Raw genomic sequence first — 16,747 nt, 5'->3', positions numbered from 1 at the left:
AATTACATAAAATTTTAGGCAATACTACATAACAGATACAGGGAAAGAAATGCCTGTGTTGCTGCCTACATGTATCTTTAAATAAGGAAAGATGCACCTAAATGAGAAAACATCTTTTGGGAAGTTAAATAGAATTTATATTTTTTTCCCATTTAATTTCATTAGATTTCACTAAAAATCTAAGTAAAAAAGATGACTTCCCACAACTGCCATAGTTTTTCCAGCTCAATTCCATTCTCCAGGTCTCTAGCTTGTGTCTCTTTCCTTTCCATACCCTTTGTAGAATGGGATTGAATTAACTCAAGGGTTTTGTAGGAAGACAGAGCCATCTAGAAGAATAGCAAGGTATCACAGGTCGCTGAGAACTAGGTGAGCTGTGCTTGTTTCCTGATCTGCTAAGCGGCTTCTGGGAAGCTGGGCAGAGGCCACTCCATGGGGTCCCACATCAGCTGGTACATAGGTACAGTCCCTTGCTTGCAATTCCCTTTTCCACATATTTACTTGGGGCAGATTTTTTTTTACCAAGCAAACAGCATGGCTATTGATCCTAACGAGTGAAAACTTGCCAATTGGAATAATGAGAACAAAACGATTTCTGCATTCTTATAATTCTGATTACTTCACTTTACCCCTCATATTAAGGAAGGATTGTTTAGAAACTAAAAGGAAGGCCAGGTGTGGTGGCTCACGCCTGTAATCCCAGCACTTTGGGAGGCTGAGTTGGGCGGATCATTAAGTCAAGATATCAAGACTATCCTGGCCAAGATGGTGAAACCCCATCTCTACTAAAAATATAAAAATTAGCTGGATGTGGTGGCATGCACCTGTAGTCCCAGCTACTTGGGAGGCTGAGGCAGGAGAATCACTTGAACCCGGGAGACAGATGCTGCAGCAAGCCGAGATCGTGCCACTGCACTCCAGACTGGCGACAGAACGAGACTCCGTCTCAAAAATAAATAAATAAATAAAAAAGAAATTAAAACGAAAAGAATGAGTACTTGAGCTGAGCTGCATCCCCTGAACCTGGCTGCTGGTTGGCCTTAGGAGGACATGCATTCATTCCTCCCAGATGAGTCCATCAAGCAAGCTTCTCACTGGTGCAACTTAACAGCTAACCTGGATTTGGAAAAGGAGATTTGATTCCAGTAGCCCATTCATGAGCAATTTCCCATCAAAATAAACTTTTTTTTTTTTTGAGATGGAGTCTCGCTCTGTTGCCCAGGTTGGTGTGTAGAGGCGTGATCTTGGCTCACTGCAAGCTCCGCCTCCCGGGTTCATGCCATTCTCCTGTCTCAGCCTCCCTAGTAGCTGGGACTACAGGCGCCTGCCACCACGCCCAGCTAATCTTTTTTGTATTTTTAGTAGAGACGGGATTTCACCATATTAGCCAGATGGTCTCGATCTTCTGACCTCGTGATCTGCCCGCCTCGGCCTCCCAAAGTCCTGGGATTACAGGTGTGAACCACCGCACCTGGCCCAAGATAAAACTTTTTATTGCATTGAAATATTTACTTTTATTCTCTTAGAATGTGGAAAAAATAATTATGGCCACTAATTCTTTATTTGGTTCTGGTTGCTAAAACTTTTTAGTCGTAGGTGAATTCTTCGACTAATGCTGCTTCTAATGCTCTGAGCTATTTTGGCTGCCTTGTAAGTGGGTTCTAATGTTGAATTTTGTTCCAAATGGCAATAAAAAAGAATTTTTAAAATCTTCAGAAGGGAAAAAGCAGAGCAAAATAGAAACAGATATATAGTTTAGGCTCCTCAAGCACAGCTGATACAGGGCTTTAAGGCCATAATCTGCAGAATGTGGGGCAGAAAAGCTTTAAAAAAATATGCACCTGGTACTTCAGACATTTTGTTTATTCATTTTCTTGATTCTTACTCAATGTATGTGGTTTATTTACCTATGCATAACTTTCCTATAACTACCTGCACAGTTATGGGGAACAGCAACACCCACTGAAGGATGATACCTAGCAGACATCTAGCTCGCCAAAAATGAAAGAAGATCCGCAACTGCATAGAACATTTCCCAGGAAAACCTCCAACCTAAAAACACCTTTGTGATAGTTTATTACTGCACAATAATCTGGCTACATATTATTGTAAATCTCAATGTATGTTTTCTATTTCATATTTTGTTTTCCGGTTAAAAGACAGCTAGGTGATAGGAAACAACACGCTAAACATTCAGGGCTCTAAGTCTCAATTAAGTACCAAGACAGAGGGCAGCCTGTGAATTACAGAGATTAATTCACAGCAGGTGTGGTGCTAAGCAAGCGGTTGGAGAAAATGTGACACACCTAATGTAAATACATTGCTGTTTCACCAAAATGAGAATATTTCTGTAATTTAAAATATATTTCTTAATATAAAAAATGATAGGGCTGGGTGCAGTGGCTCATGCCTATAATCCCAGCACTTTGGGAGGCCAAAACAGGAGAAGTGCTTGAGGCCAGGAGTTCAAGACCAGCCTGGGCAACATAGTGAAATCGCCCCCTCCGCCCCGTCTCTACCAAAAAAAAAAAACAACAACAACAACAAAAACTAGCTGGGCATATCGGCACACACCTGTAATCCCAGCTACTTGGGAGGCTGAGTAGATGGCTTGAGCCCAGGAGTTCAAGGTTACACTGAGCCAAGATCACACCACTGCACTCCACCCTAGGCAACATAGTGAGGTCGTGTCTCTAAATAAATAAATACAAATTTTAAATGACAATTAGTGCATTTGTATTAGACTGGTTGAGTTTGTTTTCACATGATATTTAGGTGTGATGGTAGGTTTTAAAGCTTTATATAGAAATCAAGAAAGCATCAAATAGCATGGGGGGAAATGATCAGTAGCTTGTTAGCACTGATTTCAGAGCAAGACAAATCTTTCCCAGAGACAAATCCCAGCCCACAAGAGATGAATATCTTACTGACGGATCCTGACAAAAGTAATGAAAAAGAAAAGTCCATCAGGATACTGAATGGTGTTCTGCTTGTTAGGCAGATGGGGTAAGGAAAACCAGTAACACCTGTGGAATCCAAGGCTGAAGCAGGAGAAAAAAACCTGGTGCCCAGGTAAAGCCTGCTGAAGCCAGCACAATGTCAGTGGCTGGCTTGCTGCCCCACCCACACAGGAGGTCAGCTGCTGAGCCCCTGGACAATGAGGAGCTCACCTTTAGAGGGTTCAGTGCTCTGCCTGGGTCACAGAGGCTCAGAATTACAAAATCCTCTGGTATTTTATGGCACTCTCACTTTAACGCTGCAAAACTGATGGTTTCTTAATAGAAATGCCTTTCCAGCCTGCCTTCAGGGGAGATTATATTTCTTTCCAAGTCCTGTGGCATTTACAGTTTCTACTACCAGCCTGGATAATGATGTATCTTCTAAAGTTGACAGTTCAGCAGTCACTCTACTATTAATTATAGTTTGTGTTAAACTTATAAGAATCATGTACCCTAAGACCATCTGCACCTCAGTTGTGTTATAAGCTTTATTTTCCAAGATCCAAAATCCATTTCCAAATCCATTTTGGAATTTTTGCTTACCCTGACTTGAAGGATTACACCCATCCTATCAGTCTTAATTGCACTTTTTTTTTTCTTGCAGAAATGTATGTCCTGTTTTTTTTTTTTTCATTTTTTTTTTTTTTTCTAGAGGCAGGGTCTTGCTCTGTCACCCAGGCTGGAGTGCAGTGATGCAATCATAGCTCACTGCAGCCACAAACTCCTTAGTTCAAGCAATCCTCCTGCCTCAGCTTCCTGAGTAGCTGGGACTACAGACCTGAGCCACCATGCCTGGCTAATTTTTAAATTTTTTTGTTGAGATAGGGTCCTGCTATGTTGTCAAGGCTGGTCTCAACCTCCTGGCCTCACGTGATCCTCCCACCTCAGCCTCCCAAAGTGCTCGGATTACAGGCGTGAACCACAGTGCCTGGCCTACATCCTGTTTTTCACCTGGCAATTCTGACTCTCAAATATATTAGATTTGCCATTCTTCCCTTCCTTAGACTTTATCTGGTTATACTGAGAAGCTCTAATTGTTCTCATAAATCCTATGTCTCCGTATTTTATTATTTTCCTCAGGACTTTCTTGAATATCTTGAATCATGCAGGATGAGATGATAACAGAATAAATCACTGTAAGAGGCAGATTTGCTATTCAAGAGAATGCATATCATCTACATGCAAAAAATGATAAATATGCAGTTACATTGAGGTTCTAGAAACAGATAAAATTTAAGAAAACTAAAGTTCCCAAAGCCAGAAGGAGTTGTCATCCTTTATGCTTTGAGTATAAAATAGAATAAATACTTCTGAAAGTGTTTCTGAAAGCATGTGGATGTTCAAGAAAAGGCTCTGACAGACAGCTGAGCCACTTATCTGTTCAGCTGTGGCTCAGCCTACATCAAATAATTTCCTTTTTGGTTTCTGTTTAATGAGTAGAACCACTACATATTTGGGTCATGGTCTAAAAACTCGTGCTTCTCCTCTCTGTGGGAGAAGATAGGGAGAAAAGGCCAGGCAATTAGTCTCCATGAAGAGAGGTCTAATTCTGGAGATCCTGGAGGCTTTTAGATTCAGCCAACAGAGTAGTGGGGAAAGAAATAGGGCCAGTGTAGCTGCAATTAAAAAAAAAAATGCATCCCCAAATGGTACCTTGGCTGTATAAAAGCAGTAACAGAATGGAAACGATGCTTGATGGCACATTTCCAGTCATTCTTTTAAAGAGATGTTTTAAAGAAACCCGAGTTAAAGTTTTTTCTTATCTTTTAAGAATGGAGCCCCAGTCTAGGGAGATGACCTTCTTGGGTGGGCTATAAATGATATTTTCTGCCCATACTCCACTGACTATCACAGGACTGCTTGTGGGAAATGTTGTATTACTTAACTCTATGGTGAGTGCTTAGGTAATATTTCTGATCTCCAACAAACACACCTGCTCATAGGGAGGCAGCGGAGAATGTCAGGGGAGTCGGCATGCACCTACTGTACCAAGAGACAACTCACAGCAAGCATACGTAAGAGTCAGTTTTGCCTTTGGGGCAGCCCACTCTCTGGCCTGAGCCTGCTGGAGGGAAGTTGGCTCTGGAGATCATGTCTAGAGACTCCTCACCCATATTTTGTTTTCAGAACTGCATGTGATTTTTAGAAACACTTCCTGTTCTCCTTTCAGCACAGGTTTTATTTAATTAGGTGTGATGAAACCAAATATTTAAACAGTTAATTAGCAAACTGAAACCTGTATGTTATTAAACGCTTCCCAAATGAAATACCTTATTACTCTGTAAGGTTAGAATATCACTTACTTACTTGTTCACAGGCCAGAAAGACTACAATGTCACCTTTCTCACCCGAGCGGTGAATTTCAAAGATAAGGCGTAAAATAGACTCAAAGGAATCCTTTTGAGCCTCACTAAGGTACACAACCTCCACAGGGTGTTTATTTTTCACTTCTATGAGAGGCAAGTTTCCATAATAAGAATTGAGTTTGCTGATCAGGTGAGGTGAGGAGTTAATTATGAGCTTCAGTTCCGGTCTTGCTAGTAAAACATCTTTAAGAAGTCCAAGTAACACATCAGTTGCAATGCTTCTTTCATGAATATCATCTAAGATGATGACCCCATAGCTACCCAAAAAAGGATTGGACATCATTTCTCTTTGCAACATATCATCAGTACAATACCTATAAAGAGGAAACATTAAAGTTAGAATATTCTTATGCTAAGTCATGCAAAAAACTTCCTAACAAGAAAAAATGCCTTTCCTATATTCATTTCTCTAAATCAGTAATTCTAAATTTTTACTGGGCTGTAGAAGTTGATACAATCTACAGAATTATCACACACAAAAATACAGACAAAATTTATACCCAGTTTGTGTATGTTCCTGGACCGCCCCCTACAAAGACCATTCTGAACCCTAGGTTAAAGGCCTCTGACTAAATGTTTATTACAAATATTAATAAAAGCCTGCATCTAACTTTTGTTCCAAGCTTTATACATAAAAAGTAGTATCATAAAACACTCTGGTCAGTTTTTCCTCTCTCATTCATCAGTGAAAGAATTTTGAGTAAAATTATAGACTTTTCAAGGAAAGTATACAAGAATAACCATCCTGGCTCAGCTCATGGTTCAGCTAGTCCACTGTTTGGACAGACATTATTATTGGTGGTTCATTGTGGGAGATGATATCATTAAGGTGTCATCCAAATAATAAGCAAACAGAAGAATCTAAAAAACAACCACCTATTTAAGGGCAGCATGAAAACTGGCTACAATTCCTGGAGTGGGGAGGGGTCATTAGTGATTTTAATGGACTTTTCCCATAGTTCTTGGGATGATTTTTTAAAACTAAACCACCTATTAGTCACTAAGCTTAATGAAAATAACTTTCTGATACTATTTACATATATACCTGTATTACTGCTTGAAAAAACCAATCCCATATGTTTTTTACCCATTTAAGGTATTTACTTTTATTTATTCTTGTACATGGCAATTCTGAGATTGCTATCCGTAGACAGGACTGCCTGCAAGGTTAGCCCTTGGCTAGCATTTGGGAACTTTGATTTAGGGAGGGTTCTCACCATTCCTAGAACTGATAAAGAGTAGTCTGCTGTGCTGAACCATTTGTACAGGCAAAATGGTTTATGCTGCACATGTGCTTTCCTTCTGGGAGTCTGGGATTTTGAAATAGGTGCCTCTACGGCCAGCCCTCAATAAAAACCCTGGGCACTGGGCCTGAGTTTCCCTGGTAGGGCACCATTTCACAAGCTGTGAATGAAGTGCACTGTTTGTGACTCCACTGGGCGAGAGCTCAGGAGCTTGTGCCTGGCTTCCTGTAACCTTCGTCCCATCCACCATTTCCCTTTGCTGATGTTGCTTTGTGTCTTTTCACTGCAATAAACCTTAGTTATAAGTAAATGATATGCTGAGTCCCATGAATCTTTCTAGCAAATCACTGAACCTGGGGGTAGTCTTGGGGATCTTGACACATCCTCAATTAACCTCTTTCGAGGGGGGAAAAAAAAAAAAAAGGAAGGAAACAAACATCTATTAAGCTAGTGTGAGCCAGACATTAAGCTGGTGCATACATTTCTCATTTAATCTTCAGAATAAACCTTCAAAGTAGAAATTGCTATCCCATTACTATGACTCATTTATAAATGAGAAAATTGAAGTTCAGAAAAATTCAGTACCCTATCCAAGGTCACAAAGCCAGGGATATAGTCAAGATTTGAACCTGGATATCTGTTCTATCTGATGTCACTGTCAAATTATAAAAAGGCTTCCTTGGCCTTGTAGTTTTGGTGATAAAGTCCGTGTTGTTCGTCTCTGTATCTTTATGAGATCAAAGTGCATGCTCTCTGCCTTTCTTTTCATACACGTTCTCATCCTGTGTCTTATCAAATGAGCAGTGATAAATTGATTCCTTTCTTCAAACTTAAAAAAGAAAGCATCTTGAATACTGCAGTATTATACTTTGTGCAAGATGCCAACAGATGCATTGAAATCTAGTTTTCAGGTCATCTTTTGCTGAGGTTAATTAGTATATTAATACCACGTTACTACTGCTTCTCATGTCAAAACAAATTAATTTATGGTACTTCATTAACGTTAGAAATTAAATCTCTGTTTCCTTTTCAGCAAAACTGACCTAAGCACTGATCTTATAGGAAGTAATGCTGCCCCATAAGATTGAGGAGGTATATGTGTTATATAAATACATCTAGGCTTAATTAAAAAAAAGAGAAGGTGGTAACTTATTAAAAACTCCAGCAGACTCATCCAGCAGGGCCTAGCCTTCCAGATGATTATATAGGGGAACTGTGAAGGCTCATTCCTAAAACTTACTATATAAACCTACATTTTTCTGCAGTCCCACCTACTTAGGAGGCTGAGGTGGGAGATCACTTGAGCCCAGGAGGAGTCTCACATTACAGTGAACTATGATCCCACAACTGCATCCCAGTCTGCGTGATGTGAGCAAGACTCCAACTCAAAACAAAACAAAACAAAAATACTTTTTTTCTATATAACACAAAGATATATTTCTGAACTTTATGGTTATGAGATATTATGTATACGATGCTTTAAAAAGTGCTGTTAACTAATAAGTATGTAAAAAAAATAGATATACTACCAAGGTTTCAGGAAATGCAGTTTCTATCTTTAAGGCTAAATTTCTAAAAGCTAAGACTATAATAAAATAGTTAAAAGTTTTATTAATATTTATATTTTATAAAATTATTTGAGTTTAACCTTAATGAAAATTTGAGAACTTTCCAGTTCCAAAAACAGAAAATATCACCATTTGACACTATGAGTCACTTCTATGAGATATCTTGATATGTAGTTCCTAAAGACTATTTTAGGTACGTTAATATTCAGTTATTCACTGTTTCAAAAAAGGCCAGAGAAAAGCTTAAAGAAGAACAAACTTGTTATATATAGCATCCAAAAAATAGTAGTAGGCTTAAAGATCGTTTATAAATTGCCTATGATGTGTTTGATAGATACTAAGGGGTTACCAAAAAAATGAAAAACACAGTATCAAATATAGACTACTGCCTTCTATAATCAATGATCAATGTTAAATCTTCTGATTTAAATAGCTATTCAATCTGAGCTTATTCAAAATTATGGCTAGCATACCTCTTCAGGAAAATCAATCTTATTCTAATCATAATTATAAAAATATAAGTATAATTATAATTATAAACATAGCTGCCACATACATACACCATGCATCAGTTACATAAATTAAATAGTCCTCACAACAACCCTCAGAGCAAGTATATTAATCATCCACATTTTTCAGATGAGGCGACTTAAAGCTCAAAGAGGTTAGGTGACTTGTATAAGGTTACAAGTGAGTAAATGGTGGAGACACTCATTTTACAGCCATGTTGCCTCCTCTCCAGAGCACAGAATACCAGCAAGAAAACTGGTATTGCTTTATTTTATCATAGGGGTATAGCTCTGGCCTCTTTCCTGTGACTCAAACCCTGTTTACAACAATGCATCTGAGTGTCTTCTGACTCTGCACTGGTTCTGGGGGCATGTGACACTGGAAAAGAAAGTACAATGTTCAGAAACAAGAGTAACTGTAAAGTGAAGATATAAAAGCAATGAAGAATAAGACAGCCCAGCAACGGCAGAAAGAAACAGAACGTGCAAAACCTGTCAAAGCAGGCAGCTACTCTCTACCTGTCTCCATGGGTGCCTTTGTACTTCAACCCACCACACCTGAAGCAGCTGTGCCTGTTAAGAAAGGAATGCTACACACAGACTGAAACTAATACATACTTTAATATATAGTATTTCCTTTGGGTGTCAGAATTGAATGCTTGGGTTTTTCACCATAAAACAATCCTAAGTCCAACATATGATAGATATTTAAAAGGGGAGGCATGTCTCACAGCGTTATTAGATTTCCCCACCATTATTTATCTTTGTGGCTTTCCATATTAAGAAATATCTGAGGCTGGGTGCGGTGGCTCATGCCTGTAATCCCAGCACTTTGGGAGGCCGAGGCCGGCAAATTGCCTGAGCTCAGGAGTTCGAGACTAGCCTAGGCAACATGGCGAAACCCCATCTCTACTAAAAATACAAAAAGTTAGCCAAGTATGGTGGTGCGTGCCTGTAGTCCCAGCTACTCAGGAGGCTGAGGCACAAGAATCACTTGAACTCGGAAGATGGAGGTTGAAGTGAGCTGAGATCGCGCCACTTCACTCCAGCCTGGGCGACAGAATGGGACTCTGTCTCAAAAAAAAAAAAAAAAAAAAAAAAAATTCTGATTTCATATTACGATAAAACTGTTATATTTCATTTTAAAAATGACTACATTAAAGAGTCCTTTTAAAGGGTTTTCAAAGTCTAGATGGTATTAAAGATACAATATTAACTTTAGAACCTAGTCAGAGCCATCATTTAATTAAAAAAATAATTCAAAGGGCTACTTTAAAATGTCAAACCAACCACGAATCTGCTTAGGGATCCTTAACCCTTTCAGGGTCCTATATCTTGTCCTGTGCAGCTCCTTTAGTTTGTGAGCTCCTAAGAACCAGAGAGGTTTTTATGTTTCTTTTGTACCACTCGTGTACCATTTACACAATAAGCAATTTATAAATACATAGTAATTTAATGACTCAGGGACATAATTGTTATACTAGCAGAAGGTAATATATCTTCAAGAAGTTCAAGTCAGAGTGCTGATGGTCTAAAGACTTTCCCCTATGATTTGACACTAGCCTGAAGACTGTCTTCTATTTTTGAAGATAAATATTTCAGGGAAAGTAGCTTAGTACAAACCAAATGAGCCCAATGGGCTTTCCTTTTTTTCTGGGACAGGGTCTCACTCTGTCACACAGGCTACAGTGCAGTGGCGTGATCACAGCTCACTGCAGCCTTGATTTCCTGGATTCAAGTGATCTTCCCACTTCAGTCTCCTGAGTAGCTGGGACTATAGGCATGCACCATCACACTCATTAATTTTTGTATTTTTTGTAGAGATGAGAGCTCACTGTGTTGCCCAGTCCGGTGTCAAACTCCAGGGCTCAAGCAATCCTCATGCCTTGGCCTTCCAAAGTGATGAGATTACGGGCATTAGCCACCACGCCCGGCCCCATGGGCTTTCTGAATGGAGAAAAGAACTGCACCAGAGTGCAGTGCTAGCTGGGACAGGGCAAAATCCCTTCCACTATCCGATTTACTGAACATCCTCCTGGGGATGAGCACATGAGACTTCAGGGATATGAGTATGTGAAAAACCATCCCTGCCCTGTTACACTAAAGCAGAGCTTCCCAAATGGTGTGCCATGGCACACTGGTATGCCACACAAAGGGGTTACAGAGGTGCACAAATAATGACCCTGAGATACTTATCTACTTGGCTCTTGGAGTGGTCAGGCAATGCCTGGGGCAGCTGCAGCCCGTGGGATGGTCATCTCTGGCTGCAGGCAGCTGTGACCATTTCCTTGAAGTACTGTACGGATACTATCACTTTCTATGAGGGCTGTAATATAAAAGTGCTTGCGAAGCACTAGCCCAGAGCAGTGATTTTCCAATTCCTTTCTCCTTTTTTTTCTTCTTTCAAGCTCTTGGAAATCCTTATTCAAAGGAAATCTCATAATGAAGCTAAGCACAAAAAAGATACCACAACTTGCAGTAGCCACAAAGAAGGCTCCTTGGAACATAGAAGCTTCTGAAAAGTACAGTTTGAGAAACACTGATCGAAGTCATGAGGGAGGCGGACACCATGTTTTCCAGAGGCCCCACAGAGGGTTTTCTAATGTATATTACTGGAGGGGCAGGGAAGCCTTCCTCGCGCAGGTGACCGCGACACTGGATACTGAGTGACTGGGAGGAACTAGCCAGGCCAGAAGAGGCCCGCACATGCTGAGCACAGGGAGGGGCAGGTGTACAGGCACAGGGTGTGGAAGCACGGGGCACACAGCATGCTCCAGGTGTCCATGTGGCTTGCACACAGGCAATGATGTGGCCCCTGCATGAGGCATAGCTCCAGAAGCACACGCTTGAAGGTTCTGAGGGGCCAAGCAAGTTGCTAACGTTTTCCTGGGGATAGTGGGAGTCATGGGACACATTTAGACAAGGAATCCCTGATGATGCAGTGTGGGAAAGCAACGGTTGCCTGCTGCCTGATGACGAGAGAGACCAGTTGCTACTGCACAGCATAGATGCTTAACAGGTAGAATGCTAGAATAATGCTGTTTCAGAATTGTAGAACATAAGCCAACCATCACCAGCAGGGAGCAGACTGAACCCCGCAAACCAACCTCAGGATTGTTTCATTGGTACAGCAGTTCTCGAAAGGGATCACGTAGCCAACTTCATGACCAATGTTAACATCCATCTCATCTGCCACCCGCAGGGCGAGCTGGACCACAGCCTGCTTGTGGACCTGTGTGCATAGCACGCCCCCGTGCTGGTAGTGGATGGAAAGACAATATTCAGCACACCACTGAGGAACCTGCAACAGGAAAAAATGAGACAGGATCAGCTTCTGCTGAATATAAAAAATGAAACAGCTCTGTCTTACAGCAGGGTTCATCTTGTAAGAGATTTTCTTTCATCAGTAAATCAGCAGTGGGTTGTATTACATCTTATTTAGTGAAACTCTGAACAATATGGATTATGCACAGAGTTACTGCTAGGAAATAAAGTTAAGAATAAACAGCAGTTAACAGGGACTGTGAAAGTTTTGACTCCCAGACAAAAAAAAAGGCAGATAAAAATCAAGGGCAAAATGAAAAAAATAAAAACTTTCAACCTCAACTGTGTTTCTGAAAAGACTAATGTATTTAGAGATTATTATTTTCTTTTTGGTTAGAAGAAAGGCTTCTGAAAATATGGCTTCTGTTATCAGCTATTGTGTTTTAAGCAATGTAAATTACAGATAGTATGTAGATAAAAAATAATGGCTCAAAATTAAAGCATTTACATTTAAATCCAAATGATCATTAACAAATATCCAGATAAGCCTACTTAACATTTCTCTGATAATAAAAGCTAAAATATTCTGGTAATTTACCATCTAAATATAATTAAATAAATAAACCCATAAACCCAGTGAGACAGTCAACCAACCCATCTAGATTTGGAAAGAGTCAATTCCAAGCAAAGCTAGTCTACAGCCATTTTATTTTAAAAATCCTTTTCTTTCTAAAATATATTATGGACCAAGTGATGTTTATCACATTCATCTCTACAAGAATTATTACAGTAGAATGTACTGAGTTCATTTGTATGCTACAATCTTAAGGCATTGTCAGTAAATTATGCATTGTTACATATGCATTTTAAAAATAAATTATTCCAAGAGTGTTTTTAATTGATCTAAGGTATTTAAACGTTGTAAAATTTCTAATTATCTTGAGGTCTGCTATTTACAAGATTCATTATGAAATTCTTAGATCTGAATCCTCACTGTAATTTGAAAAATAAACATAACTCACCAGAAATACAAGTAACTCCAAAATGAATGACTGCTGAAGACTGCCAATTCTTAAGGACTGAAAGGCAAATGCACTTCCTGCGTTTTAAGATAGGTGTCAGCCTTGTCAACAGGTTGAAAGTTATCAGTAATTATTTACTCGACGCTTACTTTATTCTATTAAAGATGAAAGTTTAAGATCCTGCGCTCAGGAAACATGGAATCAAGGCAAGACCCAGGAGTAACCAGGCACCTAAGGGACTGGCTGGCCATTAATTTGTTCCACGTAAACCACAACTTTTCTAAGCTTTAGTTTTCTTACCTGTAAAATGAATGGACTGAATGAATGAGAACTATCCTTCAAGTCTGAACTCCTGTGTCGTTTTCTCCACAAGGCTTGCCGCGATCCCCTAGGTATCTAGATCCACAGTGTGCTTCCCACTGTGGCAGCCATCACCCTCCTGAGGTTACCTGTTTGTTCCTAGTTCCCCAATACCTAATGTCCCCTCAAATGAGCTCTAAAAGCAGAGACCTATCTGTGTTGGTCACCAAATTATCCTACTACTCAGTAAATATTTGCTGAATGAATAGATTAATTTCTTATACTTTCTAGAAATAATTTAAAATTCTGTGATTCTACATAGTCTAAGATTCTACATAGTCAAAGAATTTACATAAAACTTTGCCTCCTTTATTTCTTAGCAAGTAATTTTTTATTCTTGCCAACTCCTTACTTTTAAACTAACTGCCTTCATGTCAGGGTCCACTATCTAGAGTCCCTAGCCAAGACCTCAAACATCATGCATGTGAAACGCTGTATTAAAACCGCTTGTTTTTTAAAAAAATTTGTTTAGGCCAGGCGTGGTGGCTCATTCCTGTAATCTCAGCAATTTGGGAGGCCAAGGCAGGTGGATCACCTGAGGTCAGAAGTTCAAAACCAGCCTGGTCAACATGGGGAAGCCCTGTCTCTACTGAAAATATAAAAATTAGCTGGGTATGGTGGCGTACACCTGTAGTCCCAGCTACTCGGGAGGCTGAGGCAGGAGAATCGCCTCAGACATGAAGGCCAACACCCTCATTTTACACATGAGGAAAGAAACTTAGAGGTGTGACTTGTCCAAGGTCATACTGCCAGTAAACAGCATGACCAGAACCAATCCATATCTTCTAGTTTCTTGGAGAGTATAATTTCCACTACATCACAGTTGCTTCTAAGCATCTTTATACAAAGGTGGCAGCTGAAGCCATGAGATTCTCAGGCAATCAGCATTTTAAATTACTCTTTCTAGGCCGGATGCGGTGGCTCACATCTGTAATCCCAGCACTTCGGGAGGCCGAGGCAGGTGGATCACTTAAGAGGTCAGGAGTTTGAGACCAACCTGGCCAATGTGATGAAACCCCATCTCTATTAAAAATATAAAAATTAGCCAGGTGGTGGGTGCCTGTAATCCCACCTACTAAGGAGGCTGAGGCAGGAAAATCACTTGAACCCAGGAGGCGGAGGTTGCAGTGAGCTGAGATCGCACCACTGCACTCCAGCCTGGGCAACAGAGCGAGACTCCATCTCAAAAAAATGAAAAATAAAAATAAATAAATAAATTACTCTTTCTAGCCTAATGGCAGTATCAGGGGGACGGTACTATGATGACAGTGGGCACTGCTTTACATAGCTAGAATTGTGGCTGAAATAATACTATCCAGTTTTATGAAAACATTTGGACATGTTCAGCCTGGTTATTACACAAGGTCCAGGACAGCTGCTTTCAAACTCTAAAATTCCACAGGATTCCAATGATCATGAGCCATGTTCTCAAGCTTCTGATTTGGGCCTTTTTTAAAAACTGCATTTAATTTATTTCTCTTTACTCATGTAAACACATTCTATAAGATTAGTTTATTACAGTATGTTGATAATGGTATAAACATTATACATTCCTCGAAGCACAACAAATATACCAATCCAACAGTCTTCATTTTCCTTTTCTGCCTTCCTCTACATTAGAGCAAACTATTTCACCTATGAGGCAAAGACATTAATTCAGAAATGGGAAAAGGCCTTCTAAATATCAGTTAAAATAACCAGGAGAAGACTGAACATACCCATATTGTGCTTAATGTAGGAATGTTTGCTTACGTGGCCAAGTTAACAGTTGAGTAGAAGTCACAACAAATTATAGTGCACCTACTCAATTATGGCTCTGACCACATAGGATGCAGCTCCCCTTCCAGCTACTGGGAGACAGTTAACGGTAAGCAATGCAAACACAAACTGAAAAGGTTATCTCTAGCCAGAAAAGAGAGAAACATGAAACGATCTGCCTTATTTGTTACAGTTATACAGTTTTACATGCCTTCTGAATCACTCTGGGCAAGCTAAGCAACATACTGAGGGTTGATTCCTTAACAAACTTGAATTACTGACTAAAAAATGTTATGATTTGGCCAATGTCGGTAATCTGAATATTTCACATTTCAAGGGATACTGAGATTGTACCTTTACAAAGAACTCTTGCCTTCTCTCCATTTATAGTAAATATTGTATCTATTATTGGTATTGACCTTTCTTGCCCCAATTCTGCTTCTCTTCTGGGTACTACTTAGTGACTTTTTCATTGTCCCAGTTGCATCTTTGTCTTCTCACCAATGAATTACATGCCTGTTAGAGGTTTTGTTTCTGCCCCATGGTTCCTCTTTGGAAGATATTCCCCCCTAGTATTAAAAAACATTATTCTGGATGGACTAACTGCCAAGTTGGCACTATGGGAACTAGAAAAGCTTAAATAGTTGTACCTTTCTATGAATCATTTGGCTTTAACTTTTTTCAGAGAAACACTGAATTCTGGGTCATTTTGTGACTGAGTACTTAGCAGAAGTTGCACAGTATGGTGAAGAAACAGAAAACTGCTCCTCTAACACATAAAAAAAGCCTATTTTCACAGTAATTTATCTGGGAGTCTGGTGATGTGCAACCCTCCGATTTATACATTTGGTCTGGAAATGCTCCCTTACTAGAATCAATACTTCACATCTTTTTATTCTGAACTCACCGAATACTTTTTTCACGCTTCTCAATCCATTTTCTAAATGCAGTTTTCTGTACTTCTGATGTGCCATTTGCATAAAGCCAGAGCAGTGGGGCCTGCCCTATGCTCTGTCCCAAAGCCCAGCTGGAACCAACTCCGGGGCATGCAAGGTAAGCAATCAAGGCATGAGAATGTGCAACCCTGGCCTCTTATCGCCTGCCTGAAAGGAAATCACCAACACTCCGGCCAATCTGCTGCTATGACAGTAGGTAAGAGGAGTCCTCCGGGTAATCAAAATCTAATCTAAATCAAGGCTTTATCAGCCTAAGTTAGCAACTGCAGTTCTACAACTTGTACAAATTCAGACAGTGAAGCAAAGATGCTCCATTCCCGACTCCGGGCAGCACCCAGAGGTTGGGCTGCTGGGTTCTGGGAGAGCTGGGGCCCGGGGTCCTTGGGGTGGGCTGCAGGGAGATCTCCTATAAGAATCTGCAACCAGATCCGGATCAGAATCAAGGGAGCAGCGGCAGCATCACATATCCCCCTGTGGTCTCATCACTGCCGCTGTGGCAAGAGGACCCCCACATGAGCTATGCTAGTGTAGAACTTTGTCCTTTCCATCTACTGCCAGTGATTGTTTCACCTCATCTCATGGATAACACAGTTAACTATAATTTAATATAGTTAAATGAGAATAAACGAAGTGAGAAAAAAAAGACCTCCATGAGACACAAAGAAACTACTGTTCTGTTGGACACATACTAGTCCCAAAAG

General features: G+C 40.1%; 1 protein-coding gene across 4 annotated transcripts in view; it reads right to left on the bottom strand.

The window, feature by feature from the left end:
* Positions 1-16,747, bottom strand: part of DHX32 (DEAH-box helicase 32 (putative)) — a 56,300-nt gene that overhangs the window by 16,827 nt on the left and 22,726 nt on the right. For all 4 annotated transcript variants that reach the window (XM_026456525.1, XM_026456526.1, XM_026456527.1 and 1 more), the window contains 2 exons: positions 11,794-11,987; positions 5,307-5,679 (listed from right to left, as the gene is read on the bottom strand). In XM_026456525.1, the coding sequence (XP_026312310.1) occupies positions 5,307-5,679; positions 11,794-11,987 (567 nt within the window). The remainder of the gene's footprint in view (positions 1-5,306; positions 5,680-11,793; positions 11,988-16,747) is intronic.

This window comes from Piliocolobus tephrosceles, chromosome 9 (genome assembly GCF_002776525.5).
Source record: "Piliocolobus tephrosceles isolate RC106 chromosome 9, ASM277652v3, whole genome shotgun sequence".
NCBI lineage: Eukaryota > Metazoa > Chordata > Mammalia > Primates > Cercopithecidae > Piliocolobus > Piliocolobus tephrosceles.
This window is presented reverse-complemented; position numbering and strand designations above follow the sequence as displayed.